The sequence below is a fragment of the Rhinatrema bivittatum genome, chromosome 8, assembly GCF_901001135.1.
Source record: "Rhinatrema bivittatum chromosome 8, aRhiBiv1.1, whole genome shotgun sequence".
Lineage (NCBI taxonomy): Eukaryota > Metazoa > Chordata > Amphibia > Gymnophiona > Rhinatrematidae > Rhinatrema > Rhinatrema bivittatum.
This window is the reverse complement of record NC_042622.1, coordinates 111,389,886-111,407,894: the sequence shown is the minus strand read 5'-3', so window position 1 is coordinate 111,407,894 and position 18,009 is coordinate 111,389,886. Positions and strand designations below refer to the sequence as shown.

Genomic DNA, 18,009 nt, shown 5'->3' with positions numbered 1-18,009 from the left:
GGACGTCGGGGCCACTCCAGTGCCACCAGGATTACGGTGCCCTGGTGGTCCCTCTATTCTTCGCAGCACCTTGCCGATCAGGGGCCACGGAGGGAAGATGTAGAGAAGGAGAAGACGGGGCCACGGCTGGACCAGTGCATCGACTCCCTCCGCGCCGCGCTCTCTTCTGTGGCTGAAGAAGAGGGGCCTTTACGTTGAGGGCTGTGGCCATGAGTCCATGTGAGGAATCCTCCAATGTTGTACTATCAGGTGCACCACCTCCTCTGAAAGCTCCCATTCCCCGGGGTCCAGATGTTGTCAGCTTAGAAAATCCGCCTGCATGTTGTCCACCCCTGCAATGTGGGAGGTCGTTAAACAGAGCAGGTGGAGCTCTGCCCATTGCATTAGTCTGTCTGCTTCCAGTGAGACGTGGCAGCTCCACGTGCCTCCCTGACGATTTATGTACGCCACCGTGGTCGCGTTGTCCGAGAGAATCCTGACCGCCTGATGGCGAACGAGGGGAAGGAAGTCTTGCAATGCTAATCGGACCGCTCTGGTCTCCAGATGGTTGATTGGCCATCGCGCTTGAGCTTTCATCCACCATCCCTGCAGGGAACTGGACTGACATACCGCTCCCCAGCCCGAGAAGCTGGCGTCCGTGGTTACTACTATCCAGTCCGGAACATCCAGGGATACTCCCTGGGCCAAGTGGCAAGGGTCCAGCCACCAGAGGAAGCTTTCTTCGGCAAAGCGTGGGATCGATAGGAGTGCCTGGAAATCCCACGACACCGGCTTCCAGCGGGAAAGTAGAGCCCTCTGGAGCGGATGCATATGCGCAAAAGCCCAGGGTACCAGATCGATAGTGGATGCCATGGATCCCAGGAGATGTAGATAATCCCAAGCTGTGGGCCCAGAGAGAGCAGAGAAACGCTGTTTCTGGACTCATAATGCTTGAGCTTGCTCCGGCCTGAAGAACACCTTGCCCTCCTTTGTGTCGAACCTCGCTCCCAGGAAATCCAGCGACTGGAACGGAACGAGGTTGCTCTTGGAATAGTTGATGACCCACCCGAGGGACTGGAGGAGCTGTACCACTCTGTCGACCACCCGATAACCTTGGTTCAAGGATTTTGCCCGTATGAGCCAGTTGTCCAGGTAGGGGTGCGCTAGGATTACCTCCCGACATAGAGCAGCCGCCATCACCACCATGACCTTTGTAAAAATGCGTGGGGCCGTTGCCAGTCCGAAGGGAAGGGCCTGGAATTGAAAATGTTGCCAGAGGACCTTGAAACTGAGGAATCGTTGATGTGCCTTGAAGATTGGAATGTGTAGATACGCCTCCGTGAGGTCCAGGGAGGCCAGAAACTCTCCGCAGTGGACTGCTGCCAGCACCGAGTGGAGGGGCTCCATCCTGAAACGTGGGACCTTGAGGGATTTGTTCACCGATTTGAGATCCAGGATTGGGCGGAAGGTGCCCTCCTTTTTGGGTACCACAAAATAGATGGAGTAGTGACCCCAGCCGACTTCGGAGACGGGTACTGGAAGGATTGCCCCCAGAGTGGGGAGCCGATTTAGAGTCTGTCGCACAGCGATCTGCTTTTGGAGAGAACCGCAGGGGGAGAAGAGAAACCTGTCTCTTGGGAGCCGTACAAAATCCAATGCATAGCCGCGCTTTAGAATATCTAGGACCCACTGATCCGACGTGATCCGGACCCACTCCTCGTAGAAGAGAGAAATCCAGCCCCCTATCTTGGGGATCGCCACGTGGGCCAGCCTGGCATCATTGAGGGGGCTTTGAGGGCGCACTGTGGGCCAGACCGTCCTTGCCAGGTCTGCACCCTCGAAAGGGCCGGTTCCAGGAATTCGAACGGGAAGACGGAGTCCGAGGGGTCTATTGCCTGGTATTGCGGAAATGGCATTGCGTGCAAAAACGACTTCTGGAGGAACTGAAGGATCTTGTGGAGCGTGGTCGATCTTCCAGAAGTCTATGAACTGCATTCTTTCCGAGCGACTTGATGATCTGATCCAGATCTTCCCCAAAGAGGAACTTGCCTTTAAAAAGTAGTGATCCCAGATGAGTCTTTGAGGAGGAATCTGACGACCAGTTTCGGAGCCAAAGAAGCCGACGGGCCGAGACCACGGCCACCATTGACCGGGCGAGGACCGTAGGAGATCATACAAAGTGTCCGCCCCGTAGGCAACCATCGCCTCCAATCTGTCCGCCTGAAGAGCCTCCTCCGGGGGCAGCTCCTGAGAGATGAGGAGCTGTTGTACCGAGCAGACCTGCCCTTTGCACCAGCGAGCTGCAGATGGCCACCCACACTCCCAACGCCAACACCTCAAATACCCTCTTGAGGTAAACCTCGAGCTTCCTATCTTGTAGGTCCCTCAGCGCTGTGCCCCCCCCGTGACCGGGATAGTGGTATATTTGGTGACCGCCGACACCGCAGAGTCCACCGTCGGAACCTTGAGCAGTTCCAGAAATTCCTCCGGGAGGGGATATAGCTTTTCCATAGCTCTGCTAACCTTTAGGGAGGCTTCGGGTGAATCCCATTCCCTCGAGAGTAAATGGAGGAACGTGGAATGAGTAGGGAAAGCCCTCGTCGGCGGACGGAGTCCCGCCAGCACGGGATCCCCCTTTTTCGCCTTAGGATCAGGGCCTGGTGGCTCCGGTGGGGCGTCGATATCCAGCTCCTGTAGGATATGCGAGATCAGGTCATCCAGCTCGTCGCGTTGAAAAATGTGTAGGACCCGAGGGTCGTCCCCTTCCATCTGGGCCGCCAATAGAGGGTCGTCCCCGGCCAGGTCTGGGACCGGGTCCCCCCCTGAACAGGAGAGTTCACTCTGGGTGGCCCTCTGAGTGTTCCAAGGGGATCCCTGGATGAACCAGCTGCCCCTCCTTCCAGGTGGCACATGTCTTGCAGTGGAACCCCCCCCCCCCAGGGAGAGGGTCCGCACATGCCAGCTTGGGCGGTGGGGATTCCAGGGTGACATCCAGGGGCTGTGCCATCCTCTGCAGGAATGCATTGTGCATCAGCACAATAAATTCTGGGGAAAATGCTGGGGGACCTAAGAGGGGCAAGACCGTGGCCTTCCCCAGCTGAGACTGCGGCCCTGATGCCTCCACTGAGACCAAAACAGGTGGCAGGGCCGAAAACGGGGCCTCTGCATCCTCTTCCAAGGATCCGGCGTCAGTCGGATCCTGAAGTAAAATGGCCGTCATTCCTGCCATCCGAGGGAACGGGGCCTGCTGCTGTCGTCCATCGCAGTCAAACCCGCGCGCTCCGGCAGCATCCTCCTGCTGCAAGCTGGTCTCCCCACCGGGGAGACAGCTTGTACAAAGCCCCTCCCGCGAGAGCTGGCCCCCGAGCCAGCCGCAGGCAGCGCATGCCGATGCTCTCGGCATGCCTCGTTGGGGGGGGGGGGGGGGGGGGGGGAGGAGACTGAGCGCGGTAAGTGGAGCTCTTCAGCGCCGAAGGAGAAAGGCCTGAGCCAGGGACCGCCCCAAATGCCCCACTGACCCGGAATCTGAAAGCACCGCCGAGGAATGGGACGTCCCGGTGGGCGGCGGCCCCGGGAAATGAACATCGCGGGGCCACGGGTCGACAAGCTGCCGAGGGGGGAGAGGCTAGTACCACTAGCTTACACCCCGGCGGTCTGGCGCACATGGAGACGAACCTGGGAATAAGAATTCAACATGCACTTACCCAACAATGTACTAGAAACTAGAGGTAGACAGGATAAGAGAGAAAGCCCCAGGTCTGCCAGCAAGTGCTCCACGGAGAGTCAGCAGTAAGGCTCTCCTACTCAGAAGAACATCCTTCTTTTATATTTATTGTTGGTTTTTTGAACTTGAAAACCTGATCCCTCACTAAATGAATGAGACCAAAGGCCTAGCTGAGGAAACAGAACCCACTAAGCCCATGTACTGGGGAACTTCTGTTCCTCTGCTCCTATCTGCTGGAGTCAGAAAGATACTGAGGAATGAGATCAGGGATGCGGGCTTATGTAGCACCTCCCTCAGAAGTTTTTGTCTGACTCCATCTGCTGGACGGGGGACATAACCACCGTCTGGACTGATCCTGGTACATACAGGGAATTTGCTTTACTCACACAATCCCACACACTTCAGAAGTGGAAAAGACTAAGGTATGTCCCTTGCCACCCTACATTGCCTCCAAAATTGAGCAACCTTGATCATTTTCACCATGTATGTGCGTGTATGAAAGAGACCCTAGCAGGAAACCTGTCCTTATGGGAATTATCTTGGCGTCTTAATAGTGTGATACACCTTTCAAATGACCAACAGAAAAAAAGATGTTGCAGTAAATGAGCTTTAAGAACCAAATGGACCTTTCTTCAGATGTGACTGTAGTGCTGCAAGTGGGAAGCATTTATATCATAAGAACAAATTGCCATGCTGGGTCAGACCAAGGGTCCATCAAGTCCAGCATCCTGTTTCCAACAGAGGCCAAACCAGGCCACAAGAACCAGGCAATTACCCAAACACTAAGATCATCCCATGCTACTGATGCAATTAATTGTACATCAACCAACCTCTTCCCTCCAATAGTAATTCTTCAACATACACCGATACAAGGGACCACTTGTGCTCTGGTGTTACTTATGTACGGTGGCTATGTTAAAGGACAGCCCATTTGGTGGGTGCCCTTGTCTTTCGCCCCGTCTATTATTCTTTATTATCTTAATTTTTTGTGAAACCTTTTTTTTAATTTTCTGCAACGTCAGTCATTTTCTTGAAAAACCCCCAATTGCCCGTTTTCCGAGGCGACCCGCTATTGATGTATATATACTTATCAAGGCAACCGTCTCAGCTTCTTCTCACGGGTACGCGTCTGCTAGCCCGACATGGGCCATGTTTCGGCACCTCCGTGCCTGCTTCAGGGGCTACGGGTGTGGGAGTGCTGTGTCCTATCAGGTACACAGTAGCTGTTTGCGTTTCCAATTATGTGATGACCATATTTCTGCGTGGACGGCGCCGAAGAGTTGGCGCCGTCCACGCAGAAATATGGTCATCACATAATTGGAAACGCAAACAGCTACTGTGTACCTGATAGGACACAGCAGTACCCCACCCGTAGCTCCTGAAGCAGGCACGGAGGTGCCGAAACATGGCCCATGTCGGGCTAGCAGACGCGTACCCGTGAGAAGAAGCTGAGACGGGTGCCTTGATAAGTATATATACATCAATAGCGGGTCGCCTCGGAAAACGGGCAATTGGGGGTTTTTCAAGAAAATGACTGACGTTGCAGAAAATTAAAAAAAAGGTTTCACAAAAAATTAAGATAATAAAGAATAATAGACGGGGCGAAAGACAAGGGCACCCACCAAATGGGCTGTCCTTTAACATAGCCACCGTACATAAGTAACACCAGAGCACAAGTGGTCCCTTGTATCGGTGTATGTTGAAGAATTACTGATGCAATTAATAGCAGTGGCTATTCCTTAAGTAAACTTGATTAATAGCTGTTAATGGACTTCTCCTCTAGACCAATGGTTCCAAACTTGTCCTCCATAGCATGCAAATTTTATCTCATTCATATTCATTGGGGACATCCTAAAAACCTGACTGGCTGGGGGTCTTCCAGGACAGTGCTTCTAGTTAGACAATGCTTCTAGTTAGAAAATGATGTGGCGTTCTACAGAAACAATCGAAAGAAGGGACTTATGTGGTCTCAAAGGTTCAATTACCATCACAACCAAGAAAGACTTCTCTAGGAAACTACTGGAACCTTGCACTACAGTACAGGAGTAGTTAAAAATATTCAACTATAAATTCAATGAAAGCAATTTCTAATGCAGCAGATTAAGCTCCACCTATAACCATTCCTCGTGGAGGACAGTCTCAAAGATCATTTGCATATTTGATTGGACAAAAGGAAGAAAGACCGGCCTAGTAGTCAGAGCAGTAGGCTGGGAACCAGGAAGGCCAGGGTTCAAATTCTGCTTCTTCCACCAACACTCCTTGTGACTTTGGGCTAGTCATTTTATCTTCCTCAGGTACTCAGATTGTAAGCTTTTTGGGGCAAGGACTCATCATACTTGAATACTTATCACTGTACAGCGGTGTGATTATACAATAGCACTGTCAAAATGATAAGCATTATTATTATTAACCTAGAAGCAGAAGCATATTACTGCTGTAGGGCATAAGCCCTGGAAGATGTGTGCAACTGAACCAAAGTGCAGGCCTGAGCAACACAAAATGGAGTCCAGCCACATGATGGCCTCTATAGTTTCACTTTTAATTGCTGTGAGAAACTATGCAGAAAGAAGATACTTCCATTGTTCTTCATATCAGACATCTGTCTGCACCTTATAATATGCTAGTACAGCGAACTCAGGACTTGCTGAGTCTGCAGCCTTGACAATGAAGAACATAAGAAATTGCCATTCTGGGTCAGACCAAGGGTCCATCAAGTCCAGCATCCTGTTTCCAACAGAGGCCAAAACCTGGCCACAAGAACCTGGCAATTACCCAAACACTAAGAAGATCCCATGCTACTGATGCAATTAATAGCAGTGGCTATTCCCTAAGTAAAATTGATTAATAGCCATTAATGGACTTCTCCTCCAAGAACTTATCCAAACCTTTTTTGAACCCAGCTACACTAACTGCACTAACCACATCCTCTGGCAACAAATTCCAGAGCTTTATTGTGTGTTGAGTGAAAAAGAATTTTCTCCGATTAGTCTTAAATGTGCTACTTGCTAACTTCATGGAATGCCCCCTAGTCCTTCTATTATTCGAAAAGTGAAAATAACCGAGTCACATCTACTCGTTCAAGACCTCTCATGATCTTAAAGACCTCTATCATATCCCCCCTCAGCCGTCTCTTCTCCAAGCTGAACAGCCCTAATCTCTTCAGCCTTTCCTCATAGGGAAGCATTGTGTAAGAGAAACCTCTAGAACATGTTAGCATTTTCTGAGAATATGCACAAATGTACCAGCAAAGATGAAGTCAGGTCAGGAGCCCACCAATCGCATGTCTACAGACGGTGATAACAACTAGGGATGTGAATCGTGTGATCGATCGTCTTAATGATCAATTTTGGCTGGGGGGTGGGGGAGGGAAATCTGATCGTCATGTTTTTTGGTTTTTTATAAATCGTAAAAAATCGTAAATCAGGGGAGGGCGGGAAAACCGGCACACCAAAACAACCCTAAAACCCACCCCGACCCTTTAAAACAAATCCCCCACCCTCCCGAACCCCCCCAAAATGTTTTAAATTACCTGGGGTCCAGTAGGGGGGTCCCGGCGCGATCTCCCACGATCTCCCGCTCTCGGGCCACGGCTGCGTTAATAGAAATGGCGCCGGTGGCCCTTTGCCCTTATCATGTGACAGGGCAAAGGTAGCGCCGGCGCCATTTTGGTTCCTGTCACCCGACGTCACGAGTGCAGGAGATCGCTCCCGGACCCTCGCTGGACCCCCAGGGACTTTTGGCCAGCTTGGAGGGGCCTCCTGACCCCCACAAGACTTGCCAAAAGTCCAGCGGAGGTCCGGGAGCGACCTGCTGCACTCGCGCCGTATTGCCAATATTCAAAATGGCGCCGGCGCTACCTTTGCCCTCACTATGTCATACGACCCGTATGACATAGTGAGGGCAAAAAGTGAGGGCATACGACCCGTATGACATAGTGAGGGCAAAAGTAGCGCCGGCGCCATTTTGAATATTGGCAATATGGCGCAAGTGCAAAAGGTCGCTCCCGGACCCCTGCTGGACTTTTGGCAAGTCTTGTGGGGGTCAGGAGGCCCCCCCAAGCTAGCCAAAAGTCCCTGGGGGTCCAGCGGGGGTCCGGGAGCGATCTCCTGCACTCGTGACGTCGGGTGACAGGAACCAAAATGGCGCCGGCGCTACCTTTGCCCTGTCACATGGTAAGGTCAAAGGGCCACCGGCGCCATTTCTATTAACGCAGCCGTGGCCTGAGAGCGGGAGATCGCGCCGGGACCCCCCCACTGGACCCCAGGTAATTTAAAACATTTTGGGGGGGGTTCGGGAGGGTGGGGGATTTGTTTTAAAGGGTCGGGGTGGGTTTTAGGGTTGTTTTGGTGTGCTGGTTTTCCCGCCCTCCCCCGATTTACGATTTTTTGACGATAAATCGGGGGAATTGTTATTGTATCGCGGCTCTAACGATTTTTGACGATTTAAAATATATCTGAAGATTGTTTTAAATAGTCAAAAAATGATTCACATCCCTAATAACAACCGGTCAAGAGCCACATTGGGACCCTATGCATCTGAATAAGCATGAAGTCCAAAGAAAAGATTTTGAACTTTACAGTTTCAAGAGAGGAGAAGGAATTGCTATATTAATTATGGAATTTTTTCCTATTCACTAATTGGGGAATTTTCCTTAACTGCAGGAACCTTTTCCCTATTCCATTTCAAGGGAACTTTATCCTATTCATTGCTGTGTTCACATGAATTCTACACTCGTAAATTTGGCACCGAGACTAGATTTAAAACTTAGCCCAGCTCTGCTCCATAGCTATGGAGTACTTGCCAGTTTCCTACCTGCTTAAGCCCTGGCAAGTTAGGCTCTTCAGCTCATGCCTGCTGTGTAGCTTACACAGGTATCTGAGCATTCGGGGTCCAGCCTGAGACTATAGAGTTAGCCTGAGGTGCAGCTTGATTCCCTCCATACCATGAGACAGGATAACCAATTTACCAGAAGTGTGACCTTACTCAGCTGGGTTAGTTGACTGGCATTGCATTTGGTAAGCGCACATTTACTCTGGGTCAAATGTATTTCTAAACAGTGTTCTGCTCTGTGTAACCAGAAACTTAAAACCAATTATATCTACCGTAAAACTGTTGCATACTTATGCTGCTAAAAGAGAACTTCAGTATTACCTTCAAGAAATGTGTAAGTTTGTTATTGTCAGGTAATCTATCACTGTAGCAACTCTTCTATACTGCAAGCCTGGAGTTAAAGGTTTTAAATTATATTTCCCTCTCCCCAGGATATGCAATGGCAACACAGTTGCTGATGGAGAAAGGATAGAAGAGTCAATCAAATGCCATACCCCCTGGCTCACAATGGAGAAGCGTGAAGGATATGGAGGGTTATTTTGAAAATAAACATATAAAGCCAAGAAAATACAAAATGCACACATTCTATATGACCTGAAGACCACAATGCTTTCAAAAACCTCCAAAACAAACAGCCAACAGTCCTTTCCAGAGGCTCATGTCTAAACTGAAATGCATGCTTGTGAATATGCTGCACTATACGGAGGAGGGCACGACAGATAATCCAGCAAGCACTGCATGGACTCAAATTGTGGACACTTTCAAATGCTGCTTTAATCCTGGTAATGTGTGTGGTCTCATTTTTCTCAAAATGGAAAAACACATTAGAAGCAATAACCAAGCTCGCTCCAGTGAGCTAAAACATCTCTGCATTGACCCTGTGGGATAAGAAATAACAAGTGCTATGTCATACAAAGTCCTTGGCTGTCCCCCTCAGACTCTTCATAAATTTAATAAAATATACATTTGCTTTATCTAAGACAGAAAAACAGAAGAAACCTGAAATTCCTCTCTAAAAGACACGAACCTGCTGCTGAAGGTCCTCTCTTTGTTTGCGGGTTTCCTCCAAAGCCTTGGCAATCTCCACACTGACTGTTTCCCTCCTGCTCAGCTCCTCCTGCAAACCAGCAGTACAAAAATATTTCACAGCTCAAATACAACTAACTTTTAGGAGACTAAAGCAATAAACAATTTCTAAACCCTCCCACCTCTTCTGGTCACAGATCCAGATATACTATTACTACTCTAATATCTTCTTTCATCAGCTGAAGTCCCAACTGTTTGGTCTCCCCAATTCCATCCAATAGATTACCAACCATTTTGAACCACTCTGTCAACAGCAGGCATATATTTATGGGCAGGAAAAGGCACGGTGATGGGATGGTTTAATAGTGGGTTGAAAGAAGAAAGTAATGTTTGTTTTCTCGTATAAATATTGACCTGGTCATTTTTCAGTTTTTAAGTTTAATTTATTTATCTATAATATTTTAACCTATTGAGATTTCTGAGGTCTAGGATGGGACGTAGGCCTCTGGTTTTCTTTGGAATGAGGAAATAACGGGGCACCGGTTCTACAGCCCTGGCTCTCAGAAGGGTGGATAATTCTGCTTGTAGATAAATTATGTGATTTTCGCTTAATGGAAGAGGTTTTGGAGGAGAATCTGTTGGAATTGAGACAAAATTGAGTTGGTAACCTCGAGATATTATGGAGAGAACCCATTGGTCTGTGTTATTTGTATCCAATGGTTGTAAAAGGAAGAAACTCGGCTGCCTACTGGTAGCTCCGGTTGTGGGTTGTGGAGATGGCTTTGGTCTCTGGTGATGGCCTCAAAAGCCTGCAGCCGGTCCCGTCTGCGGTGGAGGTTGAGGCCTAGCAGCTCTAGGTTGCCTGGGCTGAGATCTTTGCTGCGGACATGAAGATCTGCCCCTTGATGCTGGAGGGTAGTAACGCCTCTGCCTGTAAAAAGGCCTTCGAGATTCCTTCCTAGGAGGGCGGCGAGATGAAGATGCAGCAGAGTCCTGCGGAACTGACGACAGTTGACGCAGGGTTTCTATATGTTCCTTTAAGTGGGCTACAGCATCTTGCACCTTAGAGCCAAAGAGGTTGTCCCCTACGCATGGCAAATCAACCAATTTTTCTTGGACCTCAGGCCTGAGGTCAGAGGCCTTAAGCCATGCCCAGCAACGTGCACTTATGCCGGAGGCCGCTACTCTGGAAGCAGTTTCAAAATTGTCATAAGCTGCTTGGATTTCGTGCTTGCCAGCTTCAAGTCCTTTATGTATTATTGCTTGAGCTGCTTCTTGATACTGCTGTGGTAACGAATTTGAGAGATCTTGCATCTGTTTCCACAGGTTTCTCTGGTATTGCGTCATATATAACTGATATAATGCAATCCTTGTATTTAGCATGGCCCCTTGATAGATTTTCCTGCCCAAGGAGTCCAGGAATCTGTAATCCTTGCCTGGAGGAGTGGAGGAATGAGGTCTTATTCGTTTAGGCTTCTTTTGTGCATGCGCCACAACAACTGATTGATGTGGCAGTTGCAATTTCTGGTATCCGGGGACAGATTGTACCAAATAAGTGGTGTCCACTCTCTTATTTATGGATGGCACTGGGCATGGATGCTTCCAGAGTCTGTGCTCTAAGTCTAGGAGAACTTCGTGGACAGGTATAGCCAAGACTTCTTTTGGAGGGTCCACGAATTGAAGGACTTCCAGTGTTTGCTGTCTTGTGTCCTCCTCTGATACCAAAGTGAATGGTATGGTGTCTGCCATATCCTTAACAAAATTTGTAAAGGATAAATCCTCCAGTGGAGATTTCTTTCTTTCTTCTGGAGGAGAAGGATCAGACATAAACCCTTCAGAAGTAGTATCTGTATGTCTTTCTTCCCAGGAATCGTACGGGTCATCTTGACGTGGAGACGTGGGAAAAGACCTTGGCGGTCGAGAAAGCCCTGAAGGACCTGGCTGTGGATCATCTAATGGTATCCCGTCCAGGGACATCTTCTTGTGGCTTGGTCGGAATCGATGGTAAAGCACCAACTATTGCGTTGAATCTGTTCATCAAAAGCTGGAACAGTGCTAATTCTGGCTGTCCTGGAGCCCCAGGTGGCATCGGCATCAATGGAATTGGTTCCAGTATTGAGCCGGGCATCGGCGATGGTATGGGCATCAACATTGATGGCCGCCTCGGTATCGGTGCAGACTTCGGTGTTGGTGCCAGCCTCGGTGCAGGCTCCAGCATCGGTGCAGGCACCGGTATCGACTTCGGCAAAGGCATCAACAGTTGCTGGTCCTTTAATGCTTGGAGCACCGCTTGACGGATAAAATCCGTCAATTCCTCCGTGATAGCTGGTGCATGCAGAGCAGCTACACGTGGTGTCAGAGGAGGTGTTGATGGTCCTTCCACAGGGCCCTGTGGAGGTTCGATGATCGGTGCATCGATGGGCGGTGAAGGCCTCAGCGTCTAAGGCCTCGGTGTTTCTTGGAGTCGAGGCCTTTTTGCGGTCGATTTCTCTGGGGAGAGAAGCGTCTCCGGGATCGATGGGTGTCGATGCTTTGGTCGATGCTCTGCCACTGACCTCGTCGATGCCACAGATGGGGTCGGCGATGAAAGATCCCCAAGCCTTCCGGACGACGCTTTTTGAGTATTAAACGCTTCCAGACTCCGGCCGGAGATGATTGCGTAGACATCGACGAGGAAGGCAAAAGTTGTAGATGGAATAAATGCTCTTTTCTTGGCAGGCCTTTCTACCCTTCGCGGTCATTTCAGCACACTTGGGACAGGTTGTTATAAGTCATGTGTTTGACCTAAGCAAAGGACACACTCGAGGTGTGGATCTGTAATGGACATTGTCCGATTACAGTTGGGACATTTTTTAAATCCCGTGGCCATATTTTCGCCGACAGCCATCAATGAAAATGAGAGAAAATTATTTTTACTCCAAAGAGTAAAAAAGACTAAATTTACTCACCAGCTGGTGGTAAATCGAGAGACCCCGATGTGGGAGAGAATAAATGCTTTTTAAATCTGATTTTTAGTCAGGCAAACTGTGAGAAAACTCACACAGGCTCCTGCTCCACGATGCCAACAGCAGCGCGGAAAAACGAAGACTGAAGGGAGACCCCTGTGGCTGAGAATATCGTGGCATGCTCAGTGGGCTCAGAGTGCCAGTCAAAAGTTTCTAGAAACTTTGACAGAAAGCTTTCGGCAATAGGGCTCCATCAATGATGTCACCCATATGTGAGGACTAGCATCCTGCTTGTCCTGGGATAATGTATGTTACGCGCCCCGCCCGCGGCCGTCCCGCGCATGGGCCTGCTCATCTTCATGGTTCCACAGCAGATCCCGGGACAATCTCCCTCGCAGTAGTTGCCAGTCCTGCTAGGCCCCAGCATCCCGCGGCGGCATTCACTGGGCTTTCTACTGCGCGCCAGGCCTCACGCCGAGGCTTGGCATCCTCTGCCATGTTAGCCATGCCCCTACGTGCGCGGACCACCTGGACTCATGTAGGGCCAAGGGCAGGTCTTAGCTCCACGGCGCACCCTGATTGATCCCTCGATATAAGGAAGTTCCTGTCTATGCTTCCTTGCCTTGGCAATCGGGTCGGTTTGTTCTAAGATTTTCTCTGCGTTTGTTCCTGCTCTTGCCTGTTCCTAGTCTCATTCCAGGATCCTTCTGTTCCTGCATCCTAGTTCCTGCGTCCTGCTTGTTCCTGTGTTCATCTGTCTGTCTACCCAGGTAGTACCCTCGGCCTGTCTTACTGGTACTGACCTCAGCTTGCTCCTGACCTGCCTGCCACCTGCTTCAAAGACCTCATCTTGCTCCTGACCTGCCTACCTGCCACCTGCCTCAAGACCTCAGCCTGCCTTTGACCTTGTCTGACCTCCGGTACCTGACCCTTGCTTTACTGACCATTCCTCAGACTGACCTCTGGATCTTGACCTTTGCTGCCTGACCTCGTCTCCAGATTCTGGCTCTGTTCCTTGCCTTGTTATCACGAACTCTGTTCTGGTTCTCCTTGTTCCAACCAGCCTCCAACTTCAAACCCGATCACGCTCCCCCTGTGTCCGTGGTCACACCGGACTTCCATTCTCTCAGAAGATCCTGCGAGGCCCACTTAAGTCCAAGCAGCCCGGGTCCCTAGGGCTCCTCCCGGGGGGACCTTGGGCTTCCAGTGGTGAAACTCTTCACAGCCTCTGTCTCCTCCAGTGCTCCGCCCCCTGGGGGCAGTTACCTCCTGTTCCCTTTCAGGAACAGGTAGTACCCTCGGACTGTCTTACTGGTACATTTCACAGCTCAGTAATAATAAGCATCCACACTTAGCAAATCTGTTATATGTTTAATAAGAAAATAATTGTTAATAAATTAAACCTCATTTAAAAGTTCCAAAATATTTGCAATTAAAACAAATCAATTTTATTTATGGGTCCTTGTTCCTCATTTTGTGTGCACCAAAAGCTCAGTTAGAGTGCAGTGAATACCTTTAATCTGCTCTGCTCTGCTTCCAACATCTGTACAGCTGTTTCACACTCATTTCTTCTTTCTTTAAAATCCTTGTTTTCCTCTTCTAACTGGTTCTGCAAACAGGAAGCAACTTTTGTGTCAAAAGCAAAAATTATGGTGAAAAGGAGAGAGCAGTATATGTGCTTTCCCATTCAGGTATGAGATCAGGGACAGCAGAAGATCCTTGCTGGGAATGTGTAACTCCAGCATGAATTCTCCTATGTGGGGTTCATTTTTATGATCAATTGCTGCATAATGTCTAGCAGTGCGCCCAATGAAAGTTGCTTGTACTTACTATCTTGTGCTGTGAGGATGTTTTATCAAATTCACGAGCGGTTTCTAGGGCAGTTACTTGTGCCTCCAGCCAATTAACTCTCTCTGCACACTGGACTTTCACAACAGATATCTGTTGATGGAGCTTGCTGCTCTCAGCTTCTAGATCTGCTTGCTTAAAAAAAAAGACAGAGCATTCTAGTAAAGTTGATAATAGACAGACATGTTATGCCAACCATAATTAGGGAGGAGAAATAGCCTAATGGTTAGAGCAGTGGACTGTGAACCAGGAGACCAGGGTTCAAGTCCTGCTGTCGCTCCTTGTGACCTTGGGGCAAGTCACTTTACCCTCCATTGCCTCAGGTACAAAAACTTAGATTGTAAGCCCTCTGGGGATAGAGAAATACAGTACCTGAATGTAAACCGGTGTGATATCTCAATTGAGATCGAATGTCGGTATATAAAAAAATAATAAATAAAAATAAAAACCATTCTATAAGAAAGTCCAAAGCCTCAAATATAATCTCCTGGTGAAAAGCTGGTAGCCACATAGCACAGCCTGAGCCAATGGAGATTTCTTCTGCTAAGTATGGTATCCTACTGAAGGTTACCATTGTCAAAAATGTAAAAGTGACTGGGCCACATATATGACAGCAATATAACTTTATTTCAAGTTCTACATTCCATTTTAGTTTCTAATTCAAGTGACATGGTGAGACCCCCTTTTGTTTCTTAGCGAGATTCTTTATTCCTAATCAGAAAACAGGAGGCAGCAACTTCCTTCCTCTTTAGACACTTGGCTTCCTTTTGACAAACTATGGAGCAGACATGCAACAGTTCTGATGAATTAAGAAGCCTGCTACCATTTCAAGAGGCTTACACCGTTAACAAAAGGTCTCTGCCATAGTCACCTAGACTAGACTAGAACATTTAATCCAATGGAAAAGCAAGACACAAACTATAATGTGATTGCATAGTTCTGTTTCTCTTTATTGAGGGACCTTTAAGGAATTAAAAATGCCTAACAGCTTTGGCGGTATAGTTATTTATTTATTGCATGGGTTTATTACCCACCTTTTCAAATACAAAATTTACCCAAAGCATATTAGAATAGTAGCACACATTCAGAGGTTATTTGTTACTTCCCAATAAACAAGTGTCTAACAAATTAGAACAGTAACAAAAATCCATTTGCAACCTGATAATAAAAAGGTGCATTTCATGATTAATTTTAAACAAACACTGACTAAGCTCTACCAGCAAAACAGCAGAAATACTAGTGACTAACTAAAAAATAAACAAAACTGTAGAAAACAGACTGACCATACAGATTCATGTCAAGGGAGACAGGCTGAGTTAGTCGTTTTGTCCCACTAAAAATTTGTAGTTCGGATTTCCCTATGGAAACAGGATGGCATCTCCTTGCATGCCACGGGGTTAATCCAGAAATGGCTCAACCCATGCCCCTGGATAAGGACCTGTCTGCTCACCCTGAGTAGCCCATGCCCAGGAAGGGAAACCAGAAATCAACTCTGATATGAACAACAAAACTTTGGCACTGCAACACTCTGGAAATAGTGCAAAGTGTTTGGGAAGAATTCTTACCAGTCTTGTGACTTGTGCTTCTCTTTGGCTTATTTCTTCATTGCTTTTCTTTAGCCTCTCCTTTGTGTCCTGTAAAGTTTGCTCAATTTCTCTCAGCTAAAAATAAATTAATTGCGCATCACAATATTATTACTGAACTAGACAAAAAATAACCAGGAAATGAAGATGGCAAAGAACACTACTTGCTGTAAAGCTGGTGAAATTTAGTCTTACCTACTGAATATAATCTGATTTGATTAAAATGTCCAGACAAAGCAGAGCTGCTTACCTGTAACAGGTGTTCTCCCAGGACAGCAGGATGTAGTCCTCACATATGAGTGACATCACTGGACGGAGCCCTATCATGGAAAACCTTTCTTTCAAAGTTTCTAGAACTTTTGACTGGCACACTGAGCATGCCCAGCATGCCATGATCCCTGTGTCCACAGGCATCTCCCTTCAGTCTCATTTGTAGCAAAAAGCGCAAGCAAAAAAATAAAATAATAAAACGTAAGCGGACCCAACTCCGCAGGGTGGCGGGTGGGTTTCGTAAGGACTACATCCTGCTGTCCTGGGAGAACACCTGTTACAGGTAAGCAACTCTGCTTTCTCCCAGGACAAGCAGGATGGTAGTCCTCACATAATGGGTGATTAGCAAGCTACAGGCTGACTCATATTACAACAGGCCAATAGCAAATAACTCGTGCGACAGGCACAATAATTGGAGTGCTATTGGCAATGATGAGGCAGCCTGAAATCACAGCAGGTGGTTGTGGAATGAGTTGGGGATTATACTGGAACAAAGTTTTTCAAGATAGATTGGCCAAAGGCAGAGTCTTGATGGACTTACTTATCTAAGCAGTAGAGGGCTGCGAATGTGTGAAGAGAGCTCCATGTCGCAGCCTAACAAATGTCGGCAAATGGTACTGAACGATAGTGTGTTACCGATGTTGCCATGGCCCTTACAAAATGTGCCTGCACTCTCCCCTGGAAAGGAAGGCCTGCTTCCTCATAGCAGAATTCGATACAGTCTGCTAGCCAGTTGGAGAGAGTTTGTTTGCCCACTGCAACTCCCAGTTTGTTTTTATCGAAAGAAACAAAGAGTTGGGTGGATTTCCTATGGACTGCAGTGTGGTCTAGGTAAAAGGCAGGTGCACGTTTACAGTCCAAGGTGTGTAAAACTCTCTCTCCCTGGTGAGAGTGAGGCCTTTGGAAAAAGGTGGGTAAGACTACAGACTGATTAAGGTGAAAGTCGCTTACCAACTTAGGAAGGAATTTAGGGTGAGTACGGAGGACCACTTGGTCATGGAGGAACCTTGTATAGGATGAGTATGTGACAAGTGCTTGTAACTCACTAACCCTTCGAGCAGATGTAATGGCTACTAGGAAAAGAACTTTCCATGTAAGGAATTTAACATCACAGGAGTGCAAAGGCTCAAATGGGGAACGCATGAGCCTTGTAAGTACTACGTTTAGGTCCCGTTCGGTAACTGGTGGCCATAGAGGGGGCTTAAGTTGTAAAAGGCCCCTCCTAAACCGACTCAGAAGGGATTGCACTGTTATCGGGGCATCCCTTACTCCCTGAGATGACACTGAGGTATACCCGTAATGAGGAAGTATGGAGACCCGAGTCTGAAAGGTGCCAGAGATAGTCTAACAGAGATGGAGTGGGGCAGGAAAAGGGGTTGATGCCTTTTTGCGTGCACCACGTGGTAAATCTTTTCCACTTAGAAAGATAGGATTTTCGTGTACAAGGCTTTCATGAAGCTACAAGCACTTGAGAGACCCTAGTTGAAAGGTTGAGCGGTTGAAGGATCAAGCTTTCAACATCCAGGCTGTGAGGGATAGGGTCTGGAGGTTCGGGTGGCGCAACATGCCTTGGTTCTGAGTTATGAGAGTGGGTGCCATGCCCAGGCGAATTGGTACTCAGCTGGAGAGGTCAAGAAGCATGGGAAACTATACCTGTCGAGGCCAATATGGGGTTATGAGTATCATTGATCCTTTGTCCTGTTGTAGCTTCATGAGAGTTTTGGCTATCAGTGGTATCGTAGGATACGCATATAGGAGGCCTTTGTTCCAAGGACGAGCGAAGGCGCCCATGGCTAACTGGTTT

At 48.2% G+C, this 18,009-nt stretch overlaps 1 protein-coding gene across 1 annotated transcript in view; it reads right to left on the bottom strand.

The window, feature by feature from the left end:
* The window catches only part of GOLGA1 (golgin A1), a 266,236-nt gene that overhangs the window by 60,621 nt on the left and 187,606 nt on the right, over positions 1–18,009 (bottom strand). The window contains exons 14-17 of the mRNA XM_029610990.1: positions 15,918–16,013; positions 14,335–14,487; positions 14,018–14,113; positions 9,561–9,650 (exon numbers count right to left, since the gene is read on the bottom strand). Of these exons, the coding sequence (XP_029466850.1) occupies positions 9,561–9,650; positions 14,018–14,113; positions 14,335–14,487; positions 15,918–16,013 (435 nt within the window). The remainder of the gene's footprint in view (positions 1–9,560; positions 9,651–14,017; positions 14,114–14,334; positions 14,488–15,917; positions 16,014–18,009) is intronic.